At 44.7% G+C, this 12,245-nt stretch overlaps 1 protein-coding gene across 2 annotated transcripts in view; it reads left to right on the top strand.

The window, feature by feature from the left end:
- EML4 (EMAP like 4) overlaps positions 1-12,245 on the top strand; it is a 203,732-nt gene that overhangs the window by 42,846 nt on the left and 148,641 nt on the right. Inside the window, exon 1 of one of the 2 annotated variants that reach the window (XM_068676742.1) lies at positions 3,474-3,706. The exons of the other annotated variant lie outside the window; for it this stretch is intronic. Coding sequence (XP_068532843.1) covers positions 3,682-3,706 — 25 coding nt within the window. The 5' untranslated portion in view covers positions 3,474-3,681. Of the gene's footprint in view, positions 1-3,473; positions 3,707-12,245 lie in introns of those variants that run through there. 2 annotated transcript variants of the gene reach the window in all.

Raw genomic sequence — 12,245 nt, 5'->3', positions numbered from 1 at the left:
AGGTAAGGGGAGTACCCTCTATAAACCATGAAAGAGTAATTTAATCTACCTCTAGGTCAGGCACCAAATTATTTTCCCTTACATCAGTGACCCCTGGGAACTTCTTATACCTCAAGCCTCACTTGGGAGAACTAACAATATCCCACACTGTATGGTAAAGCAATACAGTTGTTCCTCTTTAGAACAAAGCACCATAAAGAACCCCAAATATCTGCAAAGGAATGACATCTCAAATGAGCAACACAGCTCAGGGAGTGATCCCACACTGCTTAAACCTCCACCAGCTGGGGGGCAAAGCTGGTTACAAATAGCAGCACTGCTTCCTCTATCCCAGGACTGCAGATGGGAGCAGAGGAGAAGCAGGACCAGGCTGGTGGTGTTTTGGCTTTGGGTGTCCTGGCTCTTATACCAGCAGTGTCTGGGGCTGCTTGCCCTGAAGAGGTGCACCAGAAAAAATGCAGGATGGAGATTTCCTTCAGGTGTTTCCACTTTGGTCCAGGAAACTACACACCATTGTAAGTAATAGGAGACAAGTACTGCGGGAAGCAGGTTTCTCTTGCTAATGGGTGAGATGAAGTGGCTCAAAGGTTCAGGCTCTCAACTTCACACAGAAGAATCTCAGCAATTTCATTTTCAGTTGTTAATCATTTTCATGTTTCCTCTGCGGAAAAGCACTTAAATACAATTTACATTCAAGCCACCAAAAAGTTTTAAACAATTCCCAGGCTGAATGTAGCCAAACTATGTCAATTTATACTTATATATATATAAATAAATAAATGCAGAGGTATTCTTATGAGAAGTACTGTTCAAAAACCTGTGGTCCAAGGAAAACGTGCCAGATAAATGAAACAATGGGGGAAAATAGCCTATTTCCTTCAAGAGCAGAGTAAAAATCTCTGGAATGTATGTAGCCTCCACTGTGTACTTCACGGTGACCTCTTCCTGCAGTTCATATTTTCCATAGCTTTCCTCTGGTAAGAGGAGACTCTGCGTGTGTGTGCAGGTCCTCAGCTAGGGTCGGTGTAGTCCTGCAGAGTTAGTCACACTGAGCTGCTGGGGTACAGCAGCTGAGGAACCATCTCGGTCATCGCTCCTGAGCTGCTCTGAGGAGCCTCACCCTAACCCAGCCTGGGCTCAGCCACACTGGGGAAAGGGGTCTGGAGCAAGAGGGAAGGCTGCAGAGAAGAACTCTGATTTCCTAAAGCGTGAGTCCATCAAACTGTTGCAGAAATCCTGCCCTGTGGTATTACTGTTGTCACTTTCTATTTACCATCTACTCGTGCAACAAAACAGTGGACATCTAGCTGATTTGAAAGTTCGGGTGAGATATACTGAGTTTACTCCAAAGCTAAATCATGTAATCTTTCTTTAGCCTCAAGATGCAAGCTAAAAGGAGATTGATTTTTTTTTTTTTTTTTAAGCTTTGTAACAACTCTTTGCTTCATGTTTTTGAATTATTGTCAACTTAGAAACAGAAGTTAATCTCCTTAAAGCACTGTCCAACTTCTCCCTCCACCACACTTAAGTACTAGGTACTCTAGCAGAGGTAAGAAATCACATTGTCCTTAGGGTTTGCACCTGGAACAGTTGTGCTGCTTATCTACAGGCTATGTTAAGTCATTTGCCAGTACCTGCCTGAAACTGACATACACAAAAAGTATTTTTTTGCTTTAATCATAAGTTATTTTGCTCAACAGCCAAGTAAAATTGTTAAAGATGATATACCCACACCCACATATGTATGTAGTGCAGATTTTTTTGGTTAAATGCTTCTAACCTATACCACAATACATCTGTTCTATACACCATAAACACAACCGATAAATAAATTAACACCCCAAACAAGGCCCCCACCTAAATTCAGGCAGCATTCAGAAGTTGACTCAGGCTGAAGAAGGTAGCACAAGGATTTAAATGCTGGGGTTTAACAGATTTTTTTTTTTATTATTATTTAAGTCCTGCATAGAGCTTGCTCTTCAGGAATTCCCAATTAATAAGTCACATGGAGGTACACGTCCTTCCTAATTTCCTGAGTTTTATTCAGTTCCTTAGCTCTACAGTGGAACAGCTTTATTTTTTAAATGTTAGTACTGATTTTGTGTTTCCAACAGTACTTGAGAACCTCACTCATCTTGTGTTTAAAATGAGACCGTGAAGAAGTAGCTCTGTTTGCAGCGCTTTACCCTTTGATGTAGTTTTGTGCAAGTTGTGTAGGATACAGATAATCAAAACCATTCACACTTCTAACCAGTTTCGCTGGTAATTAAACATCTCGATAAACATCTATTGCTGCCACCTTCTCCTCCGTGCCTCAGTTTCCAGTCCATAAAATAGAGATGGCATTTTATTCGCAGGTGTATTCGCTGTAACTCACTCGCTGCTGTGGCTGAAGGACAGTCCTGCTAAGAGCTCGAGCGGGCAGCTGGGCATGCTTTCTGTTTGTTTAATTCAACAGCGTGCTGAAACACCCGATCCCCACCCGAGGAATTTACACATGGCTCTGCTTCAGTGGGAAGGAGCAAGCACGAGTGCCTTGGGCTTATTTCGTGTCGCGGATCAGCAAGTTAACCGCACTTGTGCCTGATTAAAGGGAAGGTGCTGGGGAAACGCAGCCATGGGGGCCGTGCTGCTCTCCAGCAGACCACGTTTCTCCCCAGTCCTGCTCAACACCATCCCCGGGCTGTCATTAGATGACATGGCTGCAAAAGCCGGCGGCGTGAGGCACTCACCCCTCTTGCCGCACGACCGCAGCGCTACCACTGAGTGCGTGAAGGGAAAACACTTGCATCAAAACAGGATGTCGCAATGGGTATGCAGCTTTTCCTGACCAGGGAGAAAGCGATGCATCGCCCGGCTCGGCCGCGTTGCCTAACACGCCGAGAGGAGAGGCTAGGTGGTAGGCAGCATGGCTGACTTGTATTTCTGGTTCTCCTTCCCATTTTTCCCCCGCACGGAGCGCAGGGCTGGGAGCTGCAGGAGCGGCCGGGAGCGGGGCTGCAGGCACCGTGAGGACCGCGGGGTGACACCGGTGACAGCCCCCCGGTGTCACGCCCGGCGGGACGAAAGCTCCCCCAGCCCGCTTTGAGCGGGCGTGCACACGGCCGCCTATGGGAATTGCTCTGTTGATGGCTGGGATTATCACCCTCGGTCGCCCAACCGGCTCTCCCAGCGGTGCAAGCTCCAGAGGGTGAAATAAGGCAGGCTGGGGCTGCCGCCCGGCACGGAGAAGAGCAAGGCGCCGTCCCCCCAAACCCCCCGGCACCCCGCACGGCGGCATCCCCCCCGCATCGGGGCTGGGCTCGGCGGGCTCCGGCGGATCAGCCGCCCCCTTCCCCGTCCCCAGCCGCGTCCCGGGGCCCGTCCCCGTCCCGCCCGGGGGGGAAGCGGCGGCTGCCAGGGGCGGGCGGAGTCGGAAGCACGACAGCACGGCGGCCCGGGGCGCTGGGGCGGCGCTGGCGGCGGCGGGAGGAGCTCGGCGCTCGCCGCCCTGCTGGGGTCGCGGCGCACGGACGGAGCCGCGGGAGGAGGAGGAGGAGGAAGGAGGAGGAGCTGCTGCCGCCCCAGGGCGGCTCATGAGCGCCGGGCTGCGGCGCCTCTGCTCCGCGGGTGAATGAACCTGTCCCGGCCGGCGCCAGCGGCATCGCCTTGGGCTGCGGCGCCAGCCTCCCCCGGCACAAAATGGACGGGTTCGCCGGCAGCCTGGGTGAGCACGGCACGGGACGGCACGGCACGGCACGGGGGGAGCCTGCCGGCAGCCTCCTGCCCGCCCTTCTGCCCCCCCGGGGGGGCGCGCACCTGCGGTTTGGGGGGACCCAGGGGTGCCGGGGCTGGGGGCGATGCGGTGCCGGCCGCGCCGGGAGGGAGGGAGGAAAGCGAGGAGGAGGAGGAGGGAGGGGATGCCAGCGCGAAATCTGGTCAGCTTCAAACCATCTGTTGCGAGAGCTCCGGCTGCACTTGCCTCCTTTGTTCTGTGCTTCCCCGGAGTTAGTTGCTTGCCCTGCTCCCGTCAATTCCCTTGGGTTTTGCCTCCCTCCGGGGGTGGGAGCGGCTCTCGGGACCCTTGGCCCGGGGGGAGCCAGCCGGGGAGTGGGGGTCGCTCCTGGACGCCCGCTTCGGGCTCGGCCTCCGGGAGCAGCGCCGAAACCCGAAATGTTCGCCCCAAACATCCCCAGGAAACTGACAGGCTGCCTGCTCGGCGACTTCCCCGAGGCTGCATGCGGCAAATCGCCGCCGGGTGCTTTAAGGAAAACATTTGGGCAGCCCGCTTTTCCGAGCCTCTCAGAGGACGGAGCGCACAGAGCACGAAGCGGCCCCGATTAAAAGTGCGAGCTGAAGGGATTGCCAAGCGCAGGGCTCGCCAGGCGCGCACGTTGCTGTTTATTTTCTGCGAGCTCCGCCGGTGGCACGGCGCGGGGAGTCCTGCGAGCGGTGCCCACCTGCCCCTCGCCTTCTGCACCTTCCCTCGGCCCTGCTGCACCTCCTGCGGGCTCGGTCCATCACCCGGAGAAGAGTAAATCAGTTCCGCTAAAAAAACAGATCGATTTCTCTTTACAATGCCTCTCCGAGATAATAGCGAATAGTTCTCGATTTGCTGGAAACGTTGACTCATTTAAATCCTGCTGAGTGTGATCCTAACCTTTAAGGTTTTCGAAATGTCTACTCCAGCATTTTGGGCACCTGTCCAAACCAAACTGGTGCACCATAATTAACAGTACGCTTTTTTTTATTTTATTTTATTTTTTTTATTATTATTATTATTTTTATTTTAGCCTGGCTCTTGGCCTGATACAGTATCCTTGCTCAAGTAACTTTCACGGTCATTTTCTATCTTCCGATCCAAAAGCGACACGGGGAGAAATTGTCAGGGTTCTGTTCTCATTTTTCACCGGGAAAATTGTGCCCGTGGGTGACACATGCAAATGCGACCCGCTCAATATTTATGAGTCTCTTTACCCAGTACTGAAATTGATCAACATATCAAAGAGCACCCATGCTGCTTTCACTCGTGAAGTACTGCCCCCCCCCCCCCCCCCCCCCGAGGTCCATATTTAGAAATAACTGTTGTAAGAAGGAGGGTGGCTGGGGGGAGACAATCATTTTGAAATCATAAAGCATTATTTTCTTGCACGGAGGTTGCTTGCAGAGTAACGCAGTCCGGGTGGATGTCCCAGTGCCCTGCACTGGAGCAGCAATCGGCTGCTCAGAGCATCCCACTTGCATTATTAACAGAGGCTCCAGCTGGACCTTTAATTTTTTTCACTGTTTGGTCAAGAAGTGCTGCCATTTCATTAGAATTTAATGAGGATTAAGCAAAGCTCAGCCTTCTAAAGTGTATGTCGTGATGTTCATTGTTAGTTGGACTCCGATTTTGATTTTACAATAGGCATTGGTACAGTGTGGTTTTCTGGAGTGGGGCTGAGGAGGAGGCATGGCCGGAATCTCTAGCCTCAAAGCATGAAGCTTCACGTGGCCTGCTTGTTTTCAGGTTTCAGCCGTGCTCTCTTGTGTTTTTATAATCATCTCTTGTTTGCTGTTGCTGATAACAAGCATGTAGCGTTCAAAAAGATGTGTGAATTGTTTTGAGACTTTTTTTTAAACATCTCTAATTAAAATCTAATGGCTTGAATTTAATTAGCTGTCGGCTAAACGCCTTTTAGGAAGGCCATAAATTAATGTAATTTAGAATGAAACGTAAAAATTAATTAAAATTATTGTTGGCAAAACTCTGCTATCTATGTATGTGCGTGCTCTACCAGTCAAGCGAGCTTATTAGAGAGCAAGTTGTCCTTTTAATGCCTCCTGTCATTATCTGGAAGGCAAAATGTTATTACAGATTGTGCCCTCCAGCACAGGCAGAAATACCTTCTTACATGTCTCTTGCAGTTGAAAATACTTTACGCAGCTGTTTTATTTTGGCTTCCACACTGAAACTTTTATGAGAATAAAGAGATGAAAGAAACCATTTAATATGTAATTTTTAAAAAGTTTCAGTTATTGTTTTAGGACATGTTTATATAACACTGTACATAAGAGGAGAGTATGCAATTATTCTAAACAGAAAAAAAATAATCTGTGCATTATGAATTAAGTTCCACGACTGCAATAGGTATTGATTTACTCTTGATAAAGCACAGAAATATTTAATATTTATTGGGACTTCAGTACATTTTGAACATCACCAGTAGTAAAGTGGTTATTAAATCCCATTTGCTATGTCAAGTAAGACAGCCTTACCTCGCATTGAAGCGTTTCCAACACTACGCTCATCAGAGGGTTCAATGAATTGAGGGCTTAGTCAATTTTGGCCACCCGCTTTTTCAGATGCATCGCTTGAAGTGAAAGAATGTGCTTCTGAATGGGAACAAGAAGTCCAGGAACTTGGACCGAGCGCCTGGGCTTCTGCCCCGCTCCCTCGCCGAGACAGGAGCACAGCATGGGTGTCTGCCTCTGGGTCTGCCAAGTTCTCTTGCTTAAGGGTCCTGATCAAAACAACACAGCGGTGGCATCTTCAGGGGAAAGAGCTGTTAATTCCACCAAAATAATAGAACAACACACTTCTGGAGAAGGGAAAAGGGGAAAAAAAAAAAAAGCCCCTGTGAGAAATAGTGGTGCTGAGCCTGTCAGTAAGGTAGTCCTGTTTTTGCCATCATGCTGCAGACAACTGCCCTGGATCTCCTTCACCCTCATGCTGGTGCTGGTGAGCCTACAGTGAATGGGTGGCCCAGCAGAAGGCTGTAGGACTGCACTGCTGGCAAAACTCTCAGGTTGGCTTTACTGTGTTGTGAACCTCCCACAGCATGGAGGATGCTGCCACCTTTCTCAGGCCTAAAACTTAACTTTCTGGAAGTGGTACTTTCTTTGGTGCAGTAAACGCATGCCTGTGGCTGGAAGGTGTCTCAAAGAGCTGTCTTAACATGAAGCATTTGCTAGTATGTTACTTCTCTGTGGCAACTCTTAAGCTGTTTATGCCCCTTTTACTTTTTGCAGGGATAGCTGGCTAAGGTATGAGATCTTTTTGATCCTGCTAGATTTAGGGTTGTGAAGAGTAAACTATGATGGGTTGTTGAGGGGATGTTCTTTGGTGGACAGTTTTCCATTGCTCTTATAGCTGTTGCATTGTTTCTCTTCTGAGAAGGCTTCTGTTTGTTGAGCTCTGTAACAATAACTAATTGTAAACAAGGATATGGAAGCATTCATCAGATGCATTAAAAAAAAAAAGGGTACAGCTGTTTCCAACTTTGTCACCAGCATATGATAACAGCATGGTCTGAAGCATTTTAATGGGAGTCTCTCCAGCAATAAGGTCCGTGGGAGAATAGGAACTTGCAGAAGTAAATGAAGAGCTCTCACCTTCCGAATTCTGACAGTTGGTTTTGTGCAGCTGTGCAGCATGCCCTGAAGCTTAGGTGCAGTTTTTACTGTAAAATTCTCTATGATTGAAAATATTTTCACAGAGAAATTAAAATCAATCCTTTCTTGAAGTCTCAGACAAACAAAATAATTGAGGATTAAGGAAAAAAATAGAGTAGTTGAGCTTAGGCCTATTTTTCAGAGAAAGAAGACAAAAGAGAGCTGTAATGACTAAATGGAGAGTGAGGCTTTTCTGTTCATGTTACTGGAGGGGGAGCTGCAGAAAATGATTCTTATTACCATGGGATCTATGTGTTGTGTCGCTTTGTGTACTGCTACTAACTGTAGTATATCTAACAACTACTAACAGAAGGGGTGGCATGTATGTCAGTTTCTTTTTTTTTTTTTTTCTTCTTCATTTCTTATGGTGGGTATTGCATAAAAGTTGCTTGAAAACATACCTGTTTCATAGCTATACTGAAGCTGGACTGGATAACTGCTGAGGCACTTCTATGAGGATGTGCTCCTCTTCTGGATTTGAAGAGCCAGTAGAGTTTAATTGAAGCACTGGCTTTGCTAAAGCCCTTTAAGGCTTTTCTCTGGCCCCAGTGATGAACAGGCAGGTATGCTGGAGTGGGCAGGAGAACTGGAGCAGAAAGGATCTTGTGGTCACCGTGCACTGTGTCTTCAGAGCGTATGAAGAAAGTGCATTGTGATTAATCTGTGTCTGGGTTCTGTACCAAGAAAAATGAGCATGTGGAGTGACTAGCTACAACAAGTTGTCATTTATTTGGGCTAGAATATAAAGACTTTTTATTTTTTTAACAGTTGCCCTTCTAGTCCACAGGCAGTGAATTCAACTTAATTCACGGGGCTGTGCTCATGGGACTGCTTTGTGCTATTGTCAGTGTGCTAGTGTTCTTAAAAATAAAAACTTTGGCAGGACACAAGTCTATCCTGCCTGAGAAGGATGATTGGCACCGGGGTGACTAAACAAGAGCAGCCAAGAAGACAGGCCATTTGCTTTAGAAACTCAGCGGTGGCCCACCTCTTGTTTGCATGGGTTTTAGTTAGTGGGCAGCGAGTAGCAGCCCTTTGCCGTCGCCAAGCTGAGAAGCAAAGGACTGAGTGTTTAAAAAGCAGTCTCTTTTGCATGGAGAAATTGGCAATATTTAGCCTGGTTGTGAATAACACTCTTGCTTTTAAAAACAAAGAAACCATAAACCCCAAACACAGGAGAGTCTGTTAAAAAGACTCTCTTCTCTCTCATGTAGAAAGGCTTTTAAGTACACACCTTATGGTGTGTACTTCATACTCTTTAACTGAGTATTTTTGATATGGGAAGCATAATTATTTGACGGAATTTTCTCTTGTCTGAAAATCCTGCTCTGAAAGGATTTTTCCCACTCTGTTTTATATCCTGAGGTATTTAAGAGGAAAAATTCGGTCAAGAACAGTGCTCTTACAAATCCTCTGAAGCACTTTTTTTCTTTTTAACAGCATTACGTTGCTAATTGTACTGTTACTAATGTGCAGGGAGATTCTGTTTGCCACTCCTTGCTATTAAAAATAGCTGCTTCCCTTAGTGTGGTTTCCATCAATTATTGAGGTTTATTTTGCCCTTCTTTCTTTAGGTCCTTGCTAAATCTAATCCTTAATGAATGTGATTTTAAGGCCAAGAATGTTGTTCCTGTTTTACCCACACATAATGTAATAGGGAGGGTGTTAGAGGGTAATTAATTTTGTAACACGTGGCACGTATGATGACAGTGCAGGTCTCTGTGCTGTTGCTGGTGTTGACTGTTTCTAGTAGGGGCATTCTTCTGTTTAGAAGTTCAGAATCACCTGATAAACAGTTTTTTATAAGCTTCACTAACTTCCTTTTCAAGAAATCTTTTTACAGTTGCCTACGAGCTCAGGTGGAGCCACTGCTTGCCTTGTTTTCTTCTCTGTAAACAAATGAGTCCAGGCTCTCAGTTTGAAGGGAAACTGTTACTCTTTTTTTAACTTTGTCTGCTTGTTCAAATCAATGCAGAACTTTGGTTTTCTGTGGTTTTCTCCCATCAGGTGCTGAAGGATGGCTACCTGGAAACCCCATGCAAGCTCCTCTGAGAGTTTTGAGTCATCTTTAGGAAGCACACGTGTGCTCTGATTTAGAAATGTTGTGTTTGTGGACAAGCTTGCAGCTTTACTTGATAAGTCGGTCAGTGGACGTAAATGGGTGGTGCTGTTGGAGGGGTGGGATATGAAGAGAGACACCAGAGAGATTAAAAGTCTGAGTTTATTGCTAAATCTTGGAACACATGAAATGTTTCTCTTCTGTTTTTTTTTTTTTTTTTTTTTTTTCTTTTCCCTTCCTTTGTTTTTATTTTATTCCTTCTCACTCCCTTTTCATTTCTTATTTTTATTTGATATTATTTTCTTTTGGCTCCATGTTTTTCAGTATTCATGTAATATTTGCTGATGGTATGTAGCAGTATTCTTCTTAAGCTTTCTACCCCAAAACTTCTTACTTGATTGGATGGAATACTTTTATTTATTTATTTATTTTTGTGTTTGTGTATCTCAGTAGGTTGCCTTTTCTGCTCATCTTCAATAATTTCAGCCTAATTTGTTTACTAAATATAGATGTGTCTTGATGTTCTTTAACTGCTTTTTTTTCCCGACTATTCTCCTGACTTTCTAGTGTCTTTTCTGTTCTACTTTGTGTGACGTGCTGTTCATTTGGAAGGACAACTTTTTTTTTTAGCAAGTGTTGGAGAATCCAGTTGCTTTCTTTGGTGTGCACCTGTCTAGTGGAGTGGATTGCATGGTCTTGCAACCTTTAGGCAGTGCAAATTTTCTGAGTGCAAATCTGTCTTATTGTAGAAATAGCCTTACACTTTGTGTTATATACAATTTATTTATCTCTCTAGAGCTGCTTGTGTATGTGTATGACTCTTACATGTAATAAAAACGCAATGGAAGGGGAAGAGATGAACCAATACAGATCTGCTGTACAAAACTACGCTATAGTTTTGGAGAGTTTCATCTACCTTGGATTTCAGATGTTGTATTAAGTTAGTGAAAAACAGTTGCTGTTGTCTGATTCTTCCATGTTTTTCACTGAAACTCACCTCTAGCTTTGAGTCTAGTTTTCCAGTCTGGAGTTGGTTCCCATTTGTTCTTCCAGTTAATTTGAGCTTTAAAAAAAAAAAGGGGGGATAGGGGGAGCTGAAACCAAACTGTTTTATGTTTAAATGTATTTTGAACTTGTGTAAACAGTTCTAATGCATCAAGCTGAATTGGCAGGCTTTCATAATCCTCTGGGAAAATTGGGAGTTTAAAACCCAGTGGATAAATTAAAGTCACAAATGCTTTTAAGCCCAAGATTTGGCTCTCTAAAGGGATGCTGCAAATTAAGCCTAGAAATGTGCTTTAGCTAAAGCAAATGGAAATGCTTTTTCATGAGAACTTTATGATTTTAAAGACAGAGTAGTTGGATTTCATTATTCTGGGTTAGGACACAAAAGTAAGAAATGGCTGTTATCAAGAAAAAAATCATATTTACTGTCCAAATACAAGAGGTAATGATTTCATCACATTTTATGTTTTTTAATGAATTTATGGCATAAGAGTAATAGATACTATTTTAAAATGCTAAATTTCAGTCAGCTGCTGTGGTAAGGAAACACTCACAAGCAACTGAATTAACAACACCAAATATATACGAAATAAATGGCACAGCTATTAGTTTGTTTACAGCTTACTGTATGTTATATTGTTTCTGTCTTAAAGAACAAAAGGAAAAATGTCACCTTTAATCCAGGGTTCTGATGAGCTTTGCACCCATCTCAGTACAAAACAACAGCAGGAGGGTGGGCTCGAGTTTGTTTCCTTCCCTCTTATTCACAGTCACAAGTAGACCATGCCATTTTCCTAAGAGGTTTCCTGTTGTGCGTTTTACATGGATCTGTAGTTAATTACACCACTATAAGAAATGGCAGTAGACAGCCGAAAGTTTTTCTTGCAGGTATAATTTTTGAGGTTGGACATCACTTTCTAAAAAATAACCACGTTTCTTAAGATTTTATTACACATCCTCCAGTAAAAACCTCCTTTTGTTTTTTATGACAAACTTTGCAGTGGCTTTGAATTGTAGATGTCCTTTAGGTAGTGTATCGTTGACCAAATTCCTTTCCAGAAGCAGTAGGTATTGAAACATCTGAACAAGTGAAACGGAACAAAACTGCTGGAACTGTTTCAGTTTAGCGCTTTTATTGCTGGAATTTGAATGAAAGTTCAGGAGAACATTCCTACAAATTTAGTTCTTGGTGATTTTGAAGAGAGATGCAGAGAGGAGGAACCTTCAAGTAAGAACCATAAATGAAAATTTCTCAGTTGCAAGGCTCAAGACATAGCAATACTCATGTCTGCATAATATCACATTAGCCTTTTTAAACAAGAACTCAAGCAAGAAGAAAATTACAACTTTGTTTAGCTATGAAGTGCTGCATAGAACTGCTATCACCTCCTGTTCCAGTGTGTGCTATGCAAATACCATCAGAGATATCAAGCAGGAAATTAGGGGTCGGTGTGGCTGTAGTGCTTTCTTCCCAAACTCTAAACACGTATGTTAAAATCATGAGTGAAGGGAGACAACAATAACAAGTGGCCCAAATTCTGTGCGTTTTTTTTTTCTTCCATGGGATAAATGCGAAAGAGCTCTGAGTCACTACTGACAGATTTGCGATAGCTGTGATAAGCTCTGTTGTGAGATCGCTGTTGTTTGTAGTCTCTCATGCATTGGGGCTGGGAGGATTTCTGCATTTCTGGTTTCTAAGCACCATGGGATGTGGTATGGCATTTTTCCATGAAAATGATACGACATTTAAGAAAAATGACTTGTTGAC

This window comes from Anas acuta, chromosome 3 (assembly GCF_963932015.1).
Source record: "Anas acuta chromosome 3, bAnaAcu1.1, whole genome shotgun sequence".
Lineage (NCBI taxonomy): Eukaryota > Metazoa > Chordata > Aves > Anseriformes > Anatidae > Anas > Anas acuta.
Note: the sequence above shows the minus strand (reverse complement) of the source record. Positions and strands in the feature narration are given on the sequence as shown.